The sequence below is a fragment of the Scomber japonicus genome, chromosome 10, assembly GCF_027409825.1.
Source record: "Scomber japonicus isolate fScoJap1 chromosome 10, fScoJap1.pri, whole genome shotgun sequence".
NCBI lineage: Eukaryota > Metazoa > Chordata > Actinopteri > Scombriformes > Scombridae > Scomber > Scomber japonicus.
Window position 1 is genome coordinate 9,211,277 of NC_070587.1, and position 24,454 is coordinate 9,235,730.

The 24,454-nt window shown below is 41.5% G+C and overlaps 1 protein-coding gene across 1 annotated transcript in view; it reads right to left on the reverse strand.

Annotated features, from left to right (window-relative positions):
* The window catches only part of LOC128366278 (glutamate receptor ionotropic, NMDA 2D), a 34,548-nt gene that overhangs the window by 7,500 nt on the left and 2,594 nt on the right, over positions 1-24,454 (reverse strand). Inside the window, exons 4-14 of the mRNA XM_053326962.1 lie at positions 23,556-23,822; positions 19,511-19,839; positions 18,225-18,339; positions 12,170-12,375; positions 11,096-11,264; positions 7,851-8,004; positions 6,408-6,533; positions 5,308-5,537; positions 4,795-4,955; positions 1,272-1,341; positions 1,056-1,173 (exon numbers count right to left, since the gene is read on the reverse strand). Of these exons, the coding sequence (XP_053182937.1) occupies positions 1,056-1,173; positions 1,272-1,341; positions 4,795-4,955; positions 5,308-5,537; positions 6,408-6,533; positions 7,851-8,004; positions 11,096-11,264; positions 12,170-12,375; positions 18,225-18,339; positions 19,511-19,839; positions 23,556-23,822 (1,945 nt within the window). The remainder of the gene's footprint in view (positions 1-1,055; positions 1,174-1,271; positions 1,342-4,794; positions 4,956-5,307; positions 5,538-6,407; positions 6,534-7,850; positions 8,005-11,095; positions 11,265-12,169; positions 12,376-18,224; positions 18,340-19,510; positions 19,840-23,555; positions 23,823-24,454) is intronic.

Consider the following 24,454-nt stretch of genomic DNA (forward strand, 5'->3'; position numbering starts at 1 on the left):
TTGTGCACACATCCTTTTCCAGGTCCAGCTATTCAGCTCCTGACGCCAGTCTTATTTAATAGATCTTGGCACCAAATTGGAATTATCAGTGTGTAAGCAGCTAAAGTGTCTGTGTGCCAGAAACAGCTAAAGGGCTTTGTCCGCCACACCATAAGCAAAGCTGATTTAAAACACGAGGAAAAGCCAAACAAGCAGCATCCGATTGAGACAATAAATGTGTGTGGTGGACTGTGTAAAATGACAATCAAGCATTAGTGTACTGACAACTATTGCTAAAAACAGATTCTCTCTGTCACACACAAGGAACCTTCCTCCGGCGGATTAATCCTAAACACTGTGTGCAGCGGACAAACAGCATACTAATGATTCTCCCATAGCTATCAATTATTCAATTATCCAATCTGTTTTCTATAGCTGCTTTTTGCTTCAGTGCAATATTTCCACATCTTGTGTTCAGGGTATTTTCAGGTGTTTCTCTTTGGTTATTTTTTTCCTCACACTTCCTCACTCTCTCTGTCAGTCTCAGCTAATCTGTAATGAGTGTAAATCTGTCACTACACAAGTTGTGATGATCCTTTTTTACAACATTGACTCACACAAGTAAATCCTTTTTTTTCTTTACCAGCTTGAGCAGGAAAAAGGGATAGAGAGTGAAAGTTAGAGAGATTGAAAGGAGTGAAAAAGAGGGGAGGAGCCTGTGCACTTTCACCACAAAAATCAAGTCACTTCTGCAATGCTTGGAGCTCCCACCTCCCCCCATCATTTCTCTTACTCTTAGCCAGCCAATAAAGACATCTACAAACCTCTTTATGAGAACCATCAGCCCTCTCCTACATACCATTATTCCCTATGTCACAATCAACACACCTTACAGCCATCGCTCTCCCTACTCGTTACGTCCACCCCCATCCACTTCTCCACATCCTCTCATTCATCTACTCTGTGTCAACCCCCACCCTTGTTCTACTCTTTTGCTCATTTCTTTTACCCATAACCTTCCCTTTGTCCCCCCCATTGTCCTAATTATTTCCCTCTCTCCTCCCCATAGCTCTTACCATCTCCCACCAGCTGCAGCAGGGCCAGGTCAAGAGGACGTTTCCAGCGTGAGTTTTTGTGCAGGGCGATACCGTAGCCTGTGGTGGCAAAAACCTTCCCCGAGCCTATGGTCATCACCTTGGACAAAGGACAATGCACAGAAATTAGGAAAACTGACCAAAAGCCAAGCATATATGTCTAATCTACAGTGTGTGAGTGAGTGAGTTATTCCTTACCTTACAACCTTCGTCCTTCCTGGCCATATAGTTCAATACTGCAGCATCATAAATAAAAGCATCCAGTTTCCTGTAAAGGGATCAGGGGAGAATTCATTCATCATTTAATGGGAAAGAAGGAGCAGGGGGATGAGGAGACTGGCTGAGGCAAGGGAGGAAATATAAAGGTGGGTCTTTGTGATATACCTGGGAAAAGAGTTGGGGTGCAAAAATATACAGGCGCACAGCTTGATAGAGAGGCCATGAAAAGTTAAATCATCACAAGAAAAGGGAGTAACGGTGGAACAGTGAGGCAAGTTTGGTGGAAAGAGTGAAAACACACAGAGAATGAAATAAGGCAGAGATCAGGGAAAGATGTGTGAAGAGGGAGCGGGAAGGTGGTGGAGGAGGCAGAGGGGAGGGGGGAGGAGGATGGGGATTTATACGGTGCGAAGAGTGCAGTGACAGGGAGGGGGGGTGGGGGGATTTACACACTTCAGGGGGAAAATACATGGGATGGAGCCAGAGAGTGATGAGGATTATAAAGTTTAAATACAGACACACCGAGAAAGCACACTGGGAGGGGAAAGAATGGTCCAAAAAAGAGAGGAAGAAAGGGAAAGGGACACGATAAATGGTAAGATATGAGAGAAGTTGAGAAGTGGGATAAACACTGAAAAACATTAAAAGACAGCAAAAAAATGAGGAGTTACTCATTTTTGTGCATGTTAACACTGAGTTATAATTGTGGTGTCAAAGCAATGGGGAGGGAGAAACGATGACAGAGGCTTAGGATAAAGTAAACTGGGATTATCCAACACATGACGGATGATAGAGATTCCACTAGAAACTGAAGAGGGAAACGCTGCTTGCACTGTGTGGGTGGTTGGAGATAGCGGTGAAGGTGGAGAGAGGGGGACTAAAGGTGAGAGAATCTGTGCAGGAAAGCAGGAAGTGTGGCAGAAGATGAATGAAGAAATGTTAGCTGAAGTTGAAAAGAATGCTGAGGTATCGTTTGGCCCGCTAGTGCAAGACTTATAACATAAGGAAATCACATGAGAAAAATAATACTAAAAATAGCAAAAAATAATAAATTAATAATAATAACCACCACCATCATCATCATCATCATCATCATCATCATCATCATCATCATCATCATCATCATCATCATTATAATAATAATAAATATTAGGTACATTTTTTCAGATGTATTGATGTGAAACATGTTTTTAGAACATTTTTAATCTGAAGTTGACTACATGCTACTACTGCAAATATTTCTTGTGATTATTTAATGGAACAACATCAAATCTGTACATTTTTAAAGTGATGGGCATCTTAAAATCTTTTCTGGGAGAAAGATAACATTTTGGTAGTAATATACAAAATTGTAATATACAGTGCATTCGGAAAGTATTCACACCCCTTCACTTCCTTCACATTTTGTTATGTTACAGCCTTATTTCAAAATGGATTCAATTCCTTTTTTTTCTCATCAATCTACACACAATACCCCATAATGACAAGGCGAAAAAGGTTTTTTAGAAATTTTTGCAAATCTATTAAAAATAAAACACTGAAATATTGCATGTACTTAAGTATTCACTCCCTTTGCTATGGCAATTGAGCTCAGGTGCATCCTGTTTCCACTCATCATCCCTGAGATGTTTTTACAACTTGATTGGAGTCCATCTGTAGTAAGTTCAATTGATTGGACATGATTTGGAAAGGTACACACCTATCTATATAAGGTCCCACTGTTGACAGTGCATTTCAGAGCAGAAACCAAGCCATGAAGTCAAAGGAATTGTCTGTAGACCTCCGAGACAGGATTGTATCGAGGCACAGATCTGTGGAAGGGTACAAAAAAATTTCTGCAGCATTGAATGTCCCGAAGAGCACAGCGGTCTCCATCATTCATAAATGGAAGAAGTTTGGAGCCACCAGGACTCTTCCTAGAGCTGGCCGCCCAGCCATACTGAGCAATCAGTGGAGAAAGGCCTTGGTCAAGGACGTGACCAAGAACCCGATGTTCACTCTGACAGAGCTCCAGCGTTCCTCTGTGGAGATGGGAGAACCTTCCAGAAGGACAACCATCTCTGCAGCACTCCACCAATCAGGCCTTTATGGTATAGCAGCCAGACAAAAGCCTCTACTCAGTAAAAGGCACATGACAGCCTGCTTGGAGTGAACCATCATGTTTTTCAGTAGCAGGAACTGGGAGACTAGTCAGGATCAAGGGAAAGATAAATGGAGCAAAGTACAGAGAGATCCTTGATGATAACCTTCTCCAGAGCGCTCTACACCTCAGACTGGGGTGAAGGTTTACCTTCCAACAGGACAACGACCCTAAGCACACAGCCAAGACAACGAGTGAGTGGCTTCAGGACAAGTTTGTGAATGTCCTTGAGTGCCCCAGACTTGAACCCGATTGAACATCTCTGGAAAGACCTGAAAATAGCTGTGCAGCGACGCTCCCCATCTAACCCGACAGAGCTTGAGAGGATCTGCAGAGAAGAATGGGAGAAATAACCCAAATACAGGTGTGCCAAGCTTGTAGCTTCATACCCAAGAAGACTTGAGGCTGTAATCGCTACTAAGGGTGTTGGGTATTGTGTAGATTGATGAGAGAGAAAAAAAGATTTAATCAATTTTGGAATAAAGCTGTAACATAACAAAATGTGGGGAAAGTGAAGGGGTGTGAATACTTTCCGGATGCACTGTAAATCCACCATGAACAATGTACTATGACCTAGAGATTCCAATATTAGAAAATAAAATCAATTAAAGAATCCTGATTTCTATTTGGCTGTCTGAAGGTAATGTGCATTTAGATTTAGACTTAGATGTAGGTCTCTAAGACAATGCATCACATATCCCTCATAGAGGGGCAATTCTGTGACGTTAATTAGCTAATTTGATTAATGTCTTTCTTTCAACTTCGGGATCTGTAAATTATAATTACCATCTATTGCAACAAATGGAAATACCGCCTTGCCTTGTGCTGACGGCTCCGCTCTAAGATGCTCCCTGGATTAGTTGAGCAACATGGTAAGGTAAAACGGCAAGTGCAATGCAGAAAACCCCCATGGATATTCAAGAATGGGCCCAAAACAAGACATTGAATTCCAGTTTAACCAGTTTGAGGCACATTTAGATTCTGACCCAGAAAGGTGGAAGCAAAGCTTTGCCAGCAGCAGTGATGAGTGTGGCAGCTTTGGTGTCGCAGAGATCAGTGTAGGAGGGAGTCCCATCTAAATGGGCCGCCTCGTTGAGAGAGTGGCTGTGTTTGATGTCTGACTGATTTAAAATGTTGATTCAATCAGCGGGCTGTCAGCTGATTACAGCTGTATCCTGAACTAACACAATGCTTAATTTCATGTCTGAAGTTAGCGACAATATAATTTCTAATAAACTTTCAACAATTGTAACACCTTCCTTAATTTAATAATTCAAAAAATGAGAAGAGAGACCCAGACAAAAATCTAGCAAAACACATGTGAATGTACAGTCCAACAGGCCAATGTTGTGGCAAACACACCCGGTCTTGAGGTTCAATATGGCGTCCTCCACTCCTCTCTGGTTGTATTTGCCCATGTACTGGTGCATGCCTGGGTAGTTGGAGCGGATGTTTTTTTCTGTGCTCCCGTTGGGCACTGTGCCAAACTTCAGAGGTGGATACTGCTCCTCGGGATGCTGAAACTAGTGGAGCAAAGGGAGGCAAGGGAGGGAGACGGAAGGGGCATGAGACACACCAGGCTGTGCACCAATCTGTCTGACCTATTTCTGTCCACTTTCCAGACTAACTTACAACACTCTATGCACAGTCAAATCTTTGAAACAGAGCAGGCAGTGGACTTAAGTAGTATTTAGAACTGTCTTTTAAGAATTCGAGAACTGTGGTAATTGAGTTAGGTTAAATGAGATTTTATTCATTTCTAAATTCCTGTGCTTTAATCAATTTAACATTCAAATTCATGGGATTTGTCTCACTCTAAGACTTTAATTCTCCTTCTTCTTTCCCCATTTAATCAGTATTCATGCAAAGAAGTACCTTCTTGTCCGAGAGGCCTGACACTGTGTCAATGTACTCCTCCTGGATCATGAAGGCAGCCAGGTTAGCTGTGTACGAGGCCAGGAAGATGACAGCAAAGAAGGCCCAGATCAGCACCATTATCTTGCTGGTGGTTCCTCTGGGGTTCTCCACTGGCACAGAGTTGTTGAAGACAATTGCCCATAAAAGCCATACAGATTTTCCTATGGTGAAGGTAGAACCTCCAGCCTCTGTCCAGAAAGATGAAAAAGCAGAGAGTGAATGTAATGAGTGGTTGTAGAAATATTTTTTTATCCAGCCAGTACACCAGCACTACAGTGTATTTAGTAGCATGTGACGATAGCGAAGCAGCTGATTCAAATAAAACCTCCATGAACAATCAGTAAAATGGGTTTACTGTATGTAAAAATACCTAGCAAGCTTTTTAACACCAAATCTCATAAAGCAGAGACTATACGTTTTGAGGATGGCAGCTTTGAATTCAGCTGCTGCGTGATCTTACAAATGATTAAACCACATGGTGCAAATCACCATTCAAAGGACTCAAACGCTCTGCCTTTATACAGCAGGAGTAAAGGAGGAAGGAAGTAGAGAGATGAGAGTGAATGAGTGGGATATATGGGAGGATGACAGAGAGGTAACATTATGTAGAGCACAGCAATCATGCAGTAAAAGAGGCGAGTCAGGCTGCGTATTGGACCGAGGCATCAGGCATACTGAATATCACAGGGGTACAAACTATGCTGTTGAATAATAAATGGCTGCTTCAATATCAAGAATACTTGGATGCAGTTCAACACACTGTAGGTATAATTTCCTCTTCACCACACTTACAGTTAAGGATTCAGGGCAATGCATTCAAAATGTCCTTCAGTTCATTTTAAATGTAATGACTTACCAATCAGACAGCAAGAAAACAAACTCAGTAGAAACAAAAAAGTTCATTATCATAATGAAAAATCAATTAGACTTCGAAATTGGTTAACGACATTCCAGGAGTGCGTTCAGTGTTTGTCCATTTGATCCATGTGGCAACAGTGATGGACTGTACGCAGACCCATCTATCAGACTGGTAAAACACAGCTTAACCCATCACTCACTCTTGCCATTTTGCAGACTGCGGTTGTAGCCCACGGGACTGAAGAACTCAAAAATGAAGACAGTCACAGCCACCACAGTCAGGCACATGACGAACATCATCACCCACACCGCTGGGCTGTAGGGCTCTTTAGAGGGAAACAAAAGAGTTGAATAAAAAGGCAACATATGGCCTATCAAACAGCTTTGTACAGTGTTATGAAAGATAAGATAGGATAAGATAGCATAAGATAGGATAGGGTAAAGTAGGATGAGAGAGTATAGGATGAGATAGGATAAGATAGGATAGGGTAAGATAAGATGAGATGAGACAAGACAAGATAAGATAACATAACATAACATAACGTAACGTTACATTATTAGAAAAGGACAAGAAAGTTGCATAAACTTGGCTTATTATGGACTGTAGAAAGAGAGATGAGCTTTGTATGCAGTGAAAATACAAACCACTGGAGTAAACATATTCTCCAGAAGTCCATAAAAACGGTTTCTGTCTTTTACAATCATCTCAATGGTCTATAGGCCAATAACACTTTGCTCCCGCTGGGGCCCTGACTCTGCTGACAGAGTGAAACAAGTTGGGAAGACATAAGCAGCTAAGAAAAAAGTAACAGCCAATCTAGATGTGAGGATCAGCAGCCAAAGACTGAAGCTTTTTATGCAAACTTGACACTTCACAGTTTGGTTTAGATTCTGTACATCAGTCACAGCATCACATAAACACTATGAAGGACAAAAAATAACATAACAATAAATAAATAAATAAATGAATAAATACACATATAAATATATACATGCATTTATAAATAAATATGTTTTAGTCGTGAAAAAGGCTAATTTTACATTTCTACATGTATTAATGTATTTATTTACTTGTGTATTTATACATTTATTTATATATTTATTTATTTATATCTACATGTATTTATTATTTATTCATCAAGAGGTCTGCCAGTGGTGTCCCGCTCGAAGCCATTCTTCTTCTGTGTGTCTGCTTCTAGCTTATACTTAGTTTGGCTGCAGCCTTTGCATCCCGTGGACGAGAGCGTGAACAGGTGAATGCATTCATTTGCGTCCATGCATGAATCGTTTGCTTTTGTCTGATTCGCCCAGTTAACCAATCGTGCTTAAGACTAATGTTAGAACCGCCCCTCTCATTAACATAAGGAGACAGAAATACAGAAATAAATAAATGTGGAAATGTAGAAATACAGAAATAAATGTAGGAAGAAATAAATAAATGTAGAAATAAATAAATGAATAAATAAATAAATGTATAAATACACAAATAAATACATAAATACATGTAGAAATGTAAAATTAGCCTTTTTTACGACTAAAAAATATGTAATTATTTATTTATTTATGTATTTATATATTTATATGTGTACTTATTTATTTATTGTTGTGTCATTTTTTGTCCTTCATAAAACAGAGCCTCTTACCTAAGAAAGCGGAGGGTGATACAGTTCCGTTGCTACGGGAGACCATGACGCTTATCCCTGTCTCCACAAAAGGGACGGAGAAATCCACGACCTCTGACCTCTCCTCATTAATAGTCAGCGAGCCAATGGCCATGTCCGCTCGCTTGTACACCACCTAAAGGAGATATGAACCAGCGGTGAGAGAGAAACCTCGTTATGGGTACGTGTGTAGAGCAGAGTTACAAGCAGCCAAACGTTTACAGTCCACAAGGAGTTATTTCTAAGGGAGCTACTGGCATTTCTGCATCCTGACCCTTTGTACACCTTTAAAATGTGCCTGCCATATGGTAAAAATACTGAACACCTGTCTCTTGTGCATCTCTTTAGCAAGCGAAATTATGGAGCCAGAACAGATACTTGCCACCGAAAACAAAATCTGAACTGTAAGAAAAAACATTGTTATTGAAATACTATTATCTTATTTCATTTTGATATTTTTATATTTGTGATATGTTCAATAAAAATCCTATGTTTTTTTTCAACAACAATCCTTTCTACACTTTTTTTATGCTGACCATTTTTTGTTTTTTCAATGACTGGTTTTTGGTTTCAACTTTCTATCGCTATTTTTGCATAGAAAACACTGATATTGTGAATTAATATGCTGTTTATTGCTAAAATAATTACAATAGTGCTCGAACCTGATCTGCATTTCACTCGTAGCAGTTATCTAGCATTAGCATCTAGTCTGTCTATGTAATCAAATGTGTATCGGAGTTACTGTAACAGTACAGCTTACAGGAAACAAACAGGCAGCACATATCTGTATGTTAACTGCAACTTGCACCAGCCTAATCCTCACTGACTGTACGCTGTGACAGTATAATTGTACAGGTAATGAATACATCAGTTATATGATACTGAGAAAAAAATGGTTACATTAATTTTGCTGTTTAGTTGAATAGGCAAAACCCTCACCGCTTCTATACCTACTGTGGTGGGATAGTTTAGATTTGCCTACAGTATATAGTTGTATGTGTTTAGGACAATTCGATAGTTCACTGACATCTCCATGAAACCACTACAATTCATTTACAGCCACATTTTTCATGAAACACATCGAGTGCATCAGCCTTGTTTCTATCATGTAGACTGAACGGGACTTAAAGGACCAGTGTATAAGATTTAGTGGCATCTAATGGAACAAACTGGCAGACTTGAAATATAATATTCAGAAGTACGTTTTAATTAGTGAAAAATCCAATGACAATAAGAGTCATCGTGTTCTCCTTGCCTGATAGTGAGGCTTTTATATCTACATAGCGGGAGTGTTGTGGCCACCATAGGTTCTCCTGCATTCTTGGAAGGGGAGGGGAACAGCAACACACAGAATATTTAATTAATTATATCAGCATTTTGATCCTGCTGCAATAACACTGGCCTCTAACTTCAAGGGGTAAAAAAGACATCACCGTGTGAGACACTTACCACCATTGCTATTAACCATAGGTTAGCTAACTAACACAAATTAGCCAATGTTAGTGCTTGTTCATGAGGAACTCTGCCAAACTACCATACTGTTATTAAGCTAATTAAAGCTTTAACCAAGAGAAGTCCTATGTGATAAAATATATAAATACGCAGAGAAAAAGGGTTAGCTTAGCTGCTTGCGCTCTAGGAGTTCCAGCTGAACTCATGGAAGCTAAAGGTCAAAGGGCAGGCATCCAGAAGCTTTGCGGTGGATGGTAGGTTAGAAACATGGATGTATTAAGAGCTACATTCTAGATCAAAAATGGCACCCATTCAATCCTGTAAGAATCCTGCTGCATATGCCAAAAAAGTTTCTAGCTCCCACCCATAGACTTAACATTGTGATGACGTTGTGGAATTTTAAGTTGCTTTTCTCGGCTTACTAATAAAAAGCATCCAACGTCCACCACCCCCCCACCCCACCACCGGCAACTAATCAATTAGTTAAAGATCATGAACAATTTTAGTTGACCAAAACATTTTTTCAGTGCAACATTTTTCATTTCCAATACAGCTTTTTTCTATGAAAGTGTTTCAATGAAAATGTTTCTTTTTTCAGTTCAGATTTTGTTTTTAATGTAACTGCTCTATACAAAATGAGCTGGGGCCTGTCTCCCCCCTACCCCCAATCTAGAGAAACCTGAAAACTGCTGTGTCTGCTGATTGTACAAGTAAAATGTTAATCTACATTAGACATGGCACATCCGCTCTTCAGAGCAAATCAGCAGAAAAATGAAGCGAAGCGGAAAGCAAAGCACCCTCCCCTCAACTTTGCCAAGTCTCTGGATTACCTGATCAAAGAATGGCAGGCTTTGGAACATCTGATCAAAAGACAGACATTAGTATGAGAAAACAAAATTCACTTGGCCTTTTGCATGTGAAAATAGATTCGATGGACAGCTCTGGCCCGGGCTCAAATAATAACTGATGGAGCAGGAGAACACAGTGGAATTGTTTTGAAACCCGTGACAACTGGCGTTTGGCAAGTTCCCTCTGGGACAAAGATAGAAACAGCGGGGAGCTTCAATGAAACAGCAGCCCCCATATCGATCTCAGTGTGTGTGAATATGTATGCATGCTTGTCTATTTCTGTGTGCCTGTTTTTATTTCTCTGCCAGTATAATTGTGTCTTTCTTGATGGGGGATCATGAACCACAGTGAGTATTGCCAAAATAATATCAAGGATTAATCCCAACTAGCCAGGGGGTCTCTGACAATATGTGTGTGTGTGTGTGTGTGTGTGTGTGTGTGTGTGTGTCTTTGTGCTTCTGTGTGTACAAGGAAGTGTCTCTGCAGATCAACATACTTTAGGGATGTTTTTGCAGAAGCATGTGTTCACCGCATCATGCTTGTCCATCCGATTTGTGTAAGCGTGCATTTTTTCTCCCATCTATCTCAGTGTTTGTGCCTGTGCGCATGTACATGTTTGTAATAAATGACAGCTGTCTGATTGCTGGCAAGTGGTTAAGTGACCATAACTCTCACAGCGATTGATGTGACACATAGCGTTTAACTGGTCACCCAGGAGGAAGGAGCACAAGCTGAGAAATACTACTATACGGCTTGTCGATGGAAAAGGCAACACAAAATATGCAGAGGCACAAATAAGAAAAGCACACACATATCTCTCACAAATACACCAGTGACACAGGACCGACATTGAGAACACATTGCTCACAAGGGCAGACAGGCAGAACAACCCCCACCACCCCCCATATATATAACCAAAGACTTGCCTCTCCAATCATGCCGTTCCAAACCCCATCAATTTTCTTCCCGTGTTTCCCATTGGTCACTAAGTAAAGGTCATAGGTGAAGCCGACAATCTTAGCCAATCTCTTGAGGATGTCAATGCAGAAGCCCTTGCAACATTGCTTCATGGGAGCTACACCCTCATGGATGGCGCTGTGAAGAGGTCACAAAAGAAAAAGTCAGTAAAGGCATGAAAGTGTCAGCGGCATGTAATGGTCTGCTTCAAGACAGGAAAGAAAAGAAAAAAGGCGAAATAGGAAAGAAAGAAAAAGGGGAAAAAAAGAAAAGAAGAAGAAATAGGAAAGGAAAGGAAAGGAAAGGAAAGGAAGCAAGACAATTTGAAATGGTCACATAGAAAGAGTATTGTAACCGAGCCCTTTCTGACAGGTCTGATCGACCAGTGTAGGATAGGTGCTGTCATCCCTTCAGAAGCTGATGAACCATAAAGCGTCACTGTGGTCATATCTGATTCCAGACCCCTGAGTCATTCCACTGATCCTCTGGAGAGCAGTCTGTTATTGATTATGGTCAGGGAGTGAAGAGACTACAGTTTTGATAAATGATTGATGTCACCTCAATTGGAAGGCATCATGATGGCTTAGGAACTCCATTCATAAAGCAGAACTAGAGAGGTTTCTAGGGCTGCAGCCAACAATCATTTTGTGCTAATTATCTCCTAGATTTATCAATCAATTGCTTTGTTTATAAGATGTTGGAGATCAGTGAAAAAATCTCCGATCAGTGAAAAAATCTCCTAATGTCTCAGAGGCCAAGATGACATCTCCAAATGTCTTGTTTTGTCCGACCCGAAGTCTGAAACCCAAGGATATTTAATTAACTGTCATACATGTGAATAAAAAGAAAATCAGTTAATCCTTACATAGGAGAACCTGGAAAGACTGGCTTTTTAGTTTCAAAATAATTATCAACTATCAAAATAGCTGCTCTTTTTTCTCCCCCTTCACCATCGACTAAAGTTTCGAATGAAAATAACATAACATCACAACCATAATAAAACACATAAACCTTATTTGCCTTTCACCCCAAATGATTCAAACCTGGCATTAAGGGGTCGTCTGCAGGGCACTGAGTCACGGATGCAAGTCCCAGATGCAGGGTCTGCCAGCTCAACAATAACAAATGGCCTTTCCTCCAGTGTGACAACGCGCAGGTGCTGGGCATCATCAGGTGGTTTAAGGAATGGCCCGTAGCGAGACCAGGCTGGGTACCGCAGCCTCAGTACGCCATTCTCCCACCAGCCTACCTGGGGAGACAGGCGAGAGAAAAATTAGACAGAGGGTGGCGCTCACACAGGCCCATATTTCTATCACAGGCAGCATTTGTTTTAATAGATACTACCTTTGTTTGTACACTGATGATAAACAAGACGTGGCAATCTCTACCACAGTATTGAACAAAAGCAAATATCCTATATTTGTCTGAACATACTGGGCCCTGTTTTATAATAATAACAATACTATAACCTTGCTCAATCACATACAGTACATGATGACTTATAAATCATAGTACAGTGCAGTCCCACACAAATACCCCGCAATAATCATGGTATTAGATTGCATCATTTTATCCTACCTTGCATAATAGATGGTGAAAAATAACCTGTACAATAAAGCACAATACAATGCAGCAACGCCAAAAAACTAAGATCACAAATGAAAGAATATCTTTCTGACAGTCTCAATAAAAACTGAATATTATAAGCTGCATGAGCATAGTATTTACTGCAGGGCACTTGCTCTATTTTAGAACACTGAGCCCTAAATATTCATTGTTGTGTGGGATGGGAGCAATTACCTGACACATTTATGCATGTGCAAAGGCTACACTGATTGATGATGCTACAGTGGTCATCCAGATATGTTGCACTAGTCATTTAGTGTCAAATCAGACACTAAACAAACAAACATTTTCATATTAAAGCTCTGAGTTGGATGAAAGCAAATTCATGAGTGCACACACAATGAGCTACAGATGTATACAGGTTGTAGACAGAAATAAACAAGTCTCTGTTACTGAGGTGGAACCTCTACCTTGTTAACCCCAGTATTTCACAGAAATGCAGATAAAACATCACACTTTTTTTAGCACTACTGTGTATCTGTAGAGCCTGTTATATTGAAAATGTTGTCACCAAGTGTCATTAAAAAACAGGTCATAATCTACAAAACTCGAAATTTTCAATAAAAATGAATCCAATTTTAGCAGGCAGTTTGACTTACTTTTGGGGCTTTGCTGTTATCAGCTGCACCAACAGTAAACTTCAACCTTGGGAAATGTATTTTTGTTAATCTCAGTTAAATCCTCAATCACATTCTGAGTAAAGGACTAACCAGGGACCAATAAAGATGCTGTATAAATATATGAACCGTGGGTGAACCGCCAACCTGCTGAGCTGGTTACTATGTTTCCTGGTCGAAATTCCACTTTTACACTTGTTCATGTATAAATCCAGCAGCAAGTCATTCCTGCTGAGTTAAAAGGATCAGTTAAAAATGTTTCAAATCTGTTTTAAAGCAATAGTCAGGGGCCCCCTCATACACTTGGAAATGGGGACTGGATCAGGAAGGGATCAGTGTGCATGAGAGCACAGGACTATAATTGTTTTCTGACAGATTTGAATAACTGTGAACTTATCCTTTAATTAACTACTCCAAATACTTTCACATCATGACTGTGTAGGTCAAACAGAATGTTAATGTTATTTTTGCCCAAAGCCTTAACCAATTTTAGACTTGTGTTTTAAAGGAGAGTTTCAACCAATTTTACACATTAATCTTTTGTGACTTCGGAGGTAGCTCAATTGCCTCAAGTGATGTCAAGTGACAACACTTGAGGCAACAGAGTTTCATTCTGGGTAATGTAGGCTCCAGGCTTTGAAAAGGAAGAGGAATTCATCGTAAAAAAGACAATATCTCTCTCTCTCTCTAGTTCTGCTGCATCAATTTTGATCCTTTTTAAAAAACTGTCCATTGTGAGTCCGACAATGTAATAAGAGAGCAATGCTATATCAGTACTCTTTTAGGACTGAATAACTTCTACCTTAACACAGACTACTTTCTTCTGTTGGGGGGGAGCGACTGCCGACCATGATCAACCCTAACATCTGTACTTTCACTGTCAGTGTAAATGTGTTCAGTTCCACTCTGCCACCGCAGTAATGGCGGCGGCGCTTCAGAGTGCAACACATAAATCAGATTCATCTGTACTGTGGGAGCTTTGGTGACAAAGGTGGCTCTGTTGCAAGCAGAATTCCCCATGCCTTCAATTTGGCTTGGTTTGATTGATGAATTTTTATGTCATAAGCTCTGGTCTAAATGCATTTTCAAGGGCATTTAAACAATGGAAAATCACCTGTACATAGGGTAGACCATGGCCTCAGATGTCATGTCAGTGTGATTTTTAAAATCTGTTTGTGAATGATGCTGCAAGACCACATTGTTCTGTGTCCACTGTTGACCTGAAAATGTCTGTCAAGCATCCCTCAGGCTGTATCATTGCTTCCCCTTTCACTTTGCATTCTTTATATGCACTCTGGATATGCTGGATACTGGTGCATGGGATATTCAGACTTTTGAAAGCAGCACAAGACAGAACCACACCCAAGAAGATTCAGGCTTTTATGAATCTTCCTTTTGCAGCATCACTTGACACATCTTGGCATGATCACCTGATAAAAGTCACGTCATGTCATGACAAGTGTGACTGAGGCAACACGCACAAACATACAGTATACCTATGCAAACACATACAAATATACACAAGGATATATGGCAAACACATACACACACATACACACACACAAAAAAGAAAAAAATGGACATAAGAATTTGAGTGTTAAGCAGGGCAGTAGAGTAAAGTTTAGCAGCTTCATGCAGCCTGTCTGTATAATGCAAGGTCTGGCAGTAAGAGGAGGAAGAGGTGGCTACAATGACAGTATTTCGACTGCACTTCGACCGCAGCTCTGCAACAGACATTCAATCAAAACACTCTCAGGGAACATGGACAGGAAACAGATAGGGCTTTCTACTCTCTATTAGACAAAACCCAGAAAAACGTACATATAAAAATAAGAAAAAGAACAAGCAAAAATGATACCACTTCAGAATTTTTCATAATGCTTGAACATTTGAAGGCAGAGAAAGTTGGTTTGGAGCAAAAGTTTAAGAACTGAGAACCTCCTTACTAAAATATTATCTTTTAGCAGCAGTGAGTGGCGTTAATTAACGTTCATTAACTTCTGATAATATCCTGAAACATCTATCTCTGTGTGCTGTCTCAATAGCAGAAACCAACCATGCTACCGCTAGACAACCTTCAGTACTAGTCTGCAGTGTCTCAGTAAGCTAAGCTGGGTGCTCCCGGGCCTAGGTAATGGTGCAGTCATTGTAAAGAGAACATTAAATATTCAAGGAGAGCCAACAGCGTGGATGTGCATAATAGGCAGATACAGGCGTCTTATCCTCATTTTGTGTGTGTGCGTGTGCAATAGGGTTTATGCAAGGAGGGTGTAAGCATATGTGTGCAAGCATACAGTATGCGCCCTCATTTGTGACATGTGGATGTCTGTGTGAAAGCTTTAAGCATGCGTGTGTGTGCATATGTGTGTATGTGGGTGGGTTTCGTACCCTGGGTTTGCACAGAGTGGAAGGACCAGCGCAGGAGCTTCTAATTGAAAGGGATTTGAGGGATATGGCAGGAGTCAGCATGTTACAACACACTGAGACTGGACTCTGGTGGGCTGTTAAAACCAGCAGGAGACTGAAAACAACCACTATGTCTATTTATGCTGTTGTGTGCATGTGTGTGTGTGAGCTCACATGGGTGCATCGGTATTTGTGTGGTGTTTGTGATTATGTGCGGTTGCAAAGTGTATGTTCTGAGAGTGCGGCGTGTCTTTATACATGTACAGTGCGGTGTAGAGGTGCTTGTGTGTGTGGTTGAGAAAATGAGCATCGCTCTCTCTTCTGACACTGACAGGGTAAAATCCAAGCGTATTAAAGGGAAAACATCTCCAACAGGTGACAAGGCTTCGTATTAAGGATTTCTGAACAAACCACAGCTTTATAGAATATTCATGACATGCCAGGAGTACTGATGTTTGGTATACACACATACAGTTACGTATACAAGACACTCAAATGCACAAAACAATGGTGAGTCTACAACTAGATGGCAGTAACACCCAGAAATCTTCAGAACTACTTAAATCTACATTTTACAACAAAGACCAGAGAATACAGGCAACGAATAGGAAAAATCAACAACTATTGATCAGAATAACATCAGAACAAGTCTCTCTGCAAAATGACGAAGAATGAAATGCATGAGTACATGTGTATGACTGCAGGGCGGCAGTTAGTGATTACTTTCATTATCGATTTAAGAGTAGGTACACAATTTCTCAAGCCTGTCTAAATACTTGCATACGTATACTGTACGTATGATGACAGACTTACTAGTCAGTGTAATCATTCTTCTCCTCATACTGACGGACATGACAACATTTCAACCAAAAATGGTGCCTTACGATCTAAGGAAGACCATTTGACCATTAGGCCAAAGCTCATGTGAAGTTTCAATGCTGAGTTACGTAAATCAAGTGGGTATCCTCCAAAATAATGGTCAATTTTGTGCAAAATTCCCCCTTTGTGTTGCTATTAAACTGCTGCAATTCTGCAAGGAAACTATTTCCACCGAAAGGTAGAGAGGTTTTACATTTTTTTAAATGTAACTTGAATATAACCTGGAAGATAACCACTTGATTTGGCTAACCAAGAGTGCTGAAGCATTGTGTTACTGTAGGTAAGATAAGGACAGTGTATTTATGACCAGTGAGGAGAGGGAAAATGATTACAGAATATGTCTTTAAAAAACACATAACATTGTATATCTTGTGTTAAGACCAACTGGGAAATGTGAATCTATTATTTCATCTTTTTTCAATCAATTCATCCATCGAAATGTTCCATAGTTCATGGTGGTGTCCTTACATTATTTGTTTTGTCAGACTAATACTGCAAAACCAAACGATTTTCAACTTATGCTGATATTTTTAAAAAGCAGCAAATTCTCTAATTTGAGTAATAATACTTGAGGAATAATAAATGATTTAAAGATGCTTTAAAGGTGCAGTGTGTTGAATTTAGTGGCATCTACTGGAACCGACACGGCAAAAATGGAATATAATATTTACAAGTATGTTTTAATTATTGTATAATCTCCTGGAAATAAGAATTGTTGTGTTTTTGTTACCTTATAATGAGCCCTTTACATCTACATAGGGAGCAGCTCCTCCCAATGGAGCCCACCATGTTGCACTGCCATGTTTCTACAGTAGCCCAGAAAAAGGAGAGGGAGGGAGGGCGGGGAGGTGAGGAGTATTCAGCTGGTTGCAATCTGCAGCTTCACCGCTAGATGCCACTAAACCCTACACGCATATCCTTTAAACTATTATGAAAATTGTTGAGGACCAGTTTTCTGTCAATCGACTAATCATTTGCGCACTATACGTGTATGTACGTTGAGGGTGTGTATATTGTGTGAGTGTGCTTAAACCAGGATATAGCAAATATACAGAGAAACAGCAGTAACTGAACAGGCACAGTAGGAGAGCACAAAGTGCGGTCAAATGGTCAACAGCTAGCTTCTCTCCTCTGCCTCAGGCACTGACAGCCATAGTGAACTTTACATGAACATAAACCCATGTGACCTCCCTATCCTCACTTTCAGGCTTATATTTCTATTTTAGATGCCAATGCAGCACTGATCTGCTCATCTAGCTCAAAAGGAGAGATTAACACTCAAGAACAATGCTCGAATCAGCACAAAATCTGCTCTAGGTTCAATTGCCAGGCACTTTTGTCTTTCCAGTTCATCACACAGGGCAACTTTACAACTACACAAGAATCCCAAGATTTGATAGCAGTTAAAATAACATACAATCAAGTGTATTAAGGTTCAAGAAAAAGCATGCCCTTTTCTTTTTAAAGCTAACCTAAATCACAACATCTAGGTTGAGGTAGTTAGAGCTTGCCTGTCAATCAAATCTACAACCACATGATTCAACACAAAGAACTGACGCTGTGTCCTTACATCTTCCCATCCACGTCCTGGTGTCCAGGAAATTACATCCAAGAAGGGGTTGGCCAGGTAACCATCACTATTGAAGGAGTAATCCCGCCCACCGAGTGTGATGTTGCTGAAATACCTGTGTGATGATGAATGGAGGTAAAAAGAGAAGGCAGACAGTAAGTATGGGACAGAAAACACAGATTATTAGTAATTAATTGTTATCTTAAAGGATATGAAGAGATGAGAGAAATCTTAAGCCTGGTTTTGATGCAAGAAAGCCTGCCCCATTCTCTTCCCACTTGAAACTAAATCACAGCCCCTCTGTGGCGACTGTCAGAGCTTGTCTGTTAATCAAATCTACAGACAAATGATCAGACACACAGAATTGTCAGGATCTTTGAAGTCAAACAACTGCTGCTCTCTGCATCGGCTGCAAGCTCTATAGTTTGTATGATAATCACACAGGACAGACTATCTAATTGTATTCTCATGTCAACGTGCTGGCTTCAAAACACAGAAGCTGATAGATTTTTTTTTTTTTTCGTGATGGAAAGCCTCAGATGGAACAGCAGCTTGTAGTTACAGACAGTGAACAGCAGGTAGCAGTGCAAAAAATGGAAATGAGAACATTATCTTGTGTTCCTGGACATAGTTTATAAGCAAAGACAGAAGAATCCATTCATAATTTCCTTTTAATTGCCACACTGTTTGTGCTGTGCTGTATTTCCAAACATTACTGCAAATAAGCTAATGAATTCCATGTTTGGCTTATTGGCAAACCTATGTATAGAATACTACTTGTGCAGTGTGTATGTGGAGCAAGAATGACCGGCATTAAAAATGAACCAAGACCAGGACCACTTGGGCTACCTGTTAGAGTGTGCTGCTGTCTGTTTGCACAGCCTACGAGGAATATATTAAAGCTGTCTCATTAATATACATGAGACATGGTCTGCTTGCTACAGATGCTGAGGTAATTTCACCAACTCACAACTACACGCACCAACAACATCTATTCTGCATGGATGATAGCCAGCTCCAAATTCAGATATCCCCTCTGTGCCTGCACTCTGACACTGAATCTACCAACTCCACCCACATACCTTCCAACTCATTCTGGCACAAAGCCAACTCGTTTCATAGAATACACCTCATCCTGTCTCAATTTCTTTTTCTTCTATTTTCACATATTCTGTCGGTAACCTGCCAACTGGCTCGTACTTACCCCCCAACCTTAAATTTCTCTTGCTTCCCTTTTCACATTCTCTCTTTTAGAGCTTTCCTCTTTCCCCTTATCTCTGTCTCACCTCATCCTGCCCCGCAGTCTCTGGGTCTGATTGGCATCCGTCACGCAGTTGGTGACAAAGTTTGGCCCACCCGTTGTTCCGTAATCCTTGCGCATCGCCACTGCCCCATGAGTCAGCACAGACACACCCCGAGCAATCCTCCGGCGAGGTTCGTCCCTCCAGCCCTGCGGCCGCACAGCAAACAAAGCCCGGGGCAGGTTCTCCATGCCTAAACCTGAGAGAGCTGGCCCCACAGCAAACCACATGTGTGAGGCTCCGGCCTGACCGGCGGCCCATGCAGCTCGAAAAACCAGCTCAGCCTCTTCCTGGGAGCAGTACAGCAAACGTACCTAGAGGACAGTAGGAAGGCAGGGAGGGAACGGGGACGAGGGAAGACACACACACACATACACTCTAGTGAGATAAGGAAGGGACAGGGGAGACGTGGAGAGAGACAGGGTGGGAGAAGTAAGGGGAGAAAGATAGACCTGGAGCAGAGGTGCACCTGAACGGGAGGGGAGGATGTTGAATGGAAAAGGCCCTATCAGGAAAAAACAAGGGTGCTGGGGGAGGTAAGAGGAGAGATAGCTGTAAGCTGATGTGATAAGGTTCATGGGAGTCAGGCGTATGATTCAGAAAGAGAATTGGTGGCTGAGAAGCAGACACACCAGCAAGAGGGAAGACTGCATGGCTGCATGTGATCTTTGCTAACCAGGAGGTGCAGGAGGCAATGGGGGCCACTGCTTAATGAGCTTGGGCCTGATGAAACAAGTTACAGTTATGAATAATGAAAACAGGAGTGAAACAAGAAAGGGAAAATGAAATAACTGTTAGTGGCAGAGAGGCGAAACAGAGAGGGAGAGGCACGGGGAGGGAGAAGGTGGGGGGCAGGGTTAAAGACCAAACACACCTGAGGGAAAACAAGGGGGAAGAGGTCAAACTCTGACATATGTTATTAAAAGCAGGTTGGAGGAAAGACCTGGAGACAACAGGAGGAGGAGGGGGGGCAAAATGAGCGGATGGAGGGAAGTAATCAGAGATGGGAAAAACAGAAAAGTCACTCCTCGGAGAACGGAAAGGAAGAGAGGGATGTAGCGAAGAAGAGCAAAGGATGACATATTTTGGTGAAAGCGGGGCCTGGAGAGATAAGAGATATTTGCGAAAGACTGGGTGGGATGATGGAGTGAGGCTGGGGAGAAAAAGGGAAAAAAACATTAAAGAGAGAGAAAGGCAATACCAAAAGACAGAGCAGTGACAGTAGACGAGCTTTCTGCTGTAAGTGCTGAGGTAAGGAGGGGTGAAGAGGGAGCGGAGGACTGGGGTTAGAAACTGTCCAAAGAGGGTTTTAAGGGGTTAGAGGGGAAATGGAGAGAGAAAGAAGGGATCGACGAGAGGAAGATGGAGCTGAGCTGGAGGAAAAGATGTTGGGGGGGGGGGGGGGGGGGTTAAATGCTGACATATACCAAACAAGAAAGAAAGACTAAAAGTGTTTAAAATAAAAGACACATATGCAAAATGACTGAGAGAAGAAAAGAGACAAAGGGAAATCGAAGGACAAAAAAAAAAGTAAGATGATTCTTTCACAGAAGGAGGGGGGTCGGGAGAACAGACTGAAAGCACATTTTGAGAATTGCGCCTTCATTGAATTTTGAACTGTAATGGCTTGGCAAAACAATCCTGTCTGTATGCCAATAAACCTCCAGTGAATTAGGCAGGGAATGAGAGTGACAGAGAGGGGGGGAAGGAGGGGAGGAGGGAGAAAGAGGGTGACAGACAGAAAGGGAGACTGAATTAAGGAGGGAAGGAGAGAATCTGAGTTATAAACAGACACACACAATATCTAAAGATGGGAAATGGAGAAAGAGAGGAACATAGAACAGAAACAGAGACAGAGACAGAGAGAGAGAGAGAGAGAGAGAGAGAGAGAGAGAGAGAGAGAGAGAGAGAGAGAGAGAGCACAGGAAATACTGACAAGGCAGAAGCTGGAAAAGGAATGGAACAAAAGATAGACAGTGAGAGATTTGAGTAGAAATTGACCCAGAGACCTGCAACAGGCCATCAACAATGTAGAAGACATTACCATACTGTATGTGGCAGAGAGAAAGAGAGAGAGAGGAGAGAGCATGTAATGCAAACATACAGAGCATCACTAAGCAATCACAAGCATTTATTAGCCCTGCAGTAGAGAAAAGCTAAAAAAAGGGGGGGTTGTTGTGAAAAGCAAGAGGGTTAAAAAGCAAGCACTGCATATAGGCAACCTGCTGCGGGCAGTATGTTATATTAACAGTGACACCAGCAGAGTGGTGCCTAAGGAATCTAATACACATGCACACACTTACAGTCACACACGGACACGCACACACATATACACGCTCACACGCAGAGCTGCAGTTGCCATGCTGGGACATTAGCGATGACATTGAGACCCAGACTAAACTGAGCCAACGGAGAGTCGAGTCTGTGGCCAGGAAGACATGCAGCAAGAGGGATGGACGAATGGACTGAAGGAATAAAAACTAGCCATACAGAGATGGAGGTGTGCAGGAAAGCAGCAGAGGAGAGTGAGCTTGTCTCCAGGCAAAGAATAGCAGAGGGGAGGGGGGCAGAGAGGGGAAGGAGGGAGTGGAGTAAGCATAAGAACACAAAGAAGAGTGAAAAATTTAACAGGTGGATCAGTGGGTTAAAAGGGAGGTTTGAGGAAGGATGAATGTGGGGGGTAATATATAGAGGAAGGATTGTGGAGGGAAACAACAAGTTGATAGAAGAAGCCTCTGTAAGGAAATTGGGAAAGGAACTTTGAAAGAGGCAAGGAAAGGGAGACTGTGCAAGCCAGAGGGGTCGGAGAAGGAAAAGGAGCAGGTACATATGAAGGAATAAAATACACCAGAGGTACAAGCCAAAACCACGAGTCATTCTGGTTATGACATATAAAGGTACTTCTCTTTGAACAATGTAAAACTTTAATAACCTCATTAAAAATCCTTACAATCACATCTACTCCTTCTCCCTCATTGAAAAATCCAGACCCATTAATATGCAAATATTCAGCATTTTTAAAATTTTAACTACTGTATGCAGGGTGAAGTTTACTTAGTTTTACTTTACACTTGTGTAAGTTATAAGTTATAGTTGTATGTTGGACCACGACTGGCTCCAAACTAGTTGTGATGTCACAAATCTTACTCGTAACTAGATGCCTTAAACTCAGAAGAAAGGAGAGACAAGAGAAACTTTCAGCAGATGAATGAAAAAAGATGAAAACAAACTCTGAACATTGCACAGTGAAGCTCAAACATCTAAGTGAAGCAACAACAGTAAATAGTGTGTTTTGTGAGAGAAGGGGGCTGGTTACATCTAAGTTAAATAAAGATGGTGGTTCTGTCTGTAAGTGATGTACATGTTGAAAATAATTTTGTGCCAAGATTACAGCTGTGGAGGTGAGACCCTACAGGCCATATTAATCTTCTTTAACAAGAAGGTTGGTCAATCATTACAAACTCTATCTGTTTGGCCAAACATGTTCAAACCCACAAAACTTCATAAAAAAATTGAGATTTTAAGTTTCTAAAAATGTAAAGCTGAATTATGGGGAAGAGTATATAAAATAATGCATAAGACATCTAGAATATTTCCATTTGTTGAAATGTTGCAGCCATTAATTAACTCAACGTTTAATTACTTTCAGACAGTGTGGAAAAGGATGAGTTTTTTAAAGTTAAAGCTACTTAAAGAGAAACAAAGGGAAACTGGATGTTAAGTGGTGAACCTCTTCAGCATTTTGCACTGCCATAACTCTTTGTACAATGACAACCAGCCAGCAAATCAACCTGACTCGTGGTTTTTGTTGCACCGTTGAACTCTTTATGCCTTAGCAGATGAGAGGGGAAGAGAAGAACAGAGGGATAGAGGAGAGAGGGGAGAGAGAGATGTGGAGGGACAGAGGGAGAGACGAAGAAGGAAGGAAAAAGCTGGGAAGCCACCTGTGAGAAAGGGGGCCCCCAATGGTACTTGCAGCACTTCCTCCCCTTTCCTCCCCCCTTTTCCCCCTCCCTCCCCCCTGTCTCACCTGCGCCTCGTTCTCCTTCAGCAGCCTGCGCGTGCGTGACCCCCCAGGGTCGTCAGTCACGTTCAGGATCACCACACTCTTCTTCTCCCAACCGATGAACGAGCCGTCCGTCAGCCCCTCCACCACCGACAGAAAATCTTGGTAGCCATGGTGACGCGTGGACACCACAGAAAAGGCTGTCCAATCATACTCCTCCAGCACCTCAAAGATGACCTCTAATTGGAGGGCAGTAGAGGAGCTGAACTGGAGAAAGATGGAACCTGATTCCTGATTTGGGGAAGAGAGCAGCAGATTTGGTTAAAAATCTCACTGTGAAATGAATACCTTGTAGTTGCACTGTGTCTAAAATGCAGCTACAATACACTGAGTAACAGACAGCTTTTTACTACAAAGAACTACAACTCTCTGGACTGCTCCATCTTCATGCATAACATTGAGGCATCATGGGGCTTGAAGTTTTTATGGAGCACCAGCGCCCGTGCAGCCGCGGGGCTAAAACAGCTCAGATTGTTGCACAAATTCTCTTATGACGTCCAGGAGGGAGTGTTTCTAAAAAGTCTGTTCGGGGGATGGGAGGGGAATGAGCACTACGCGAGGGTATATCTTCAAAGGAAGTTCATCAAAGTGCTATAATTTAATTCCTCAAGAGTAAATGGTTAAAACGTGTATTTGTAAGCACAAATGCTATGCTTTTTGTTTAGTTTATTCCCTGTTTGGTGGTTTAAAAGCATGTGACACGAGCTTCTCTGATGCATACACACTTACATAAACTCATACAAATGTACAGTACACACAAACATACACAGTACACATTCATACACACATATCCGTGTCTGCTTATTGCCTCCCTCCCTGGAACATCACAGGCACAGCCCCAGTTGGTGCCATTTACAGATCAA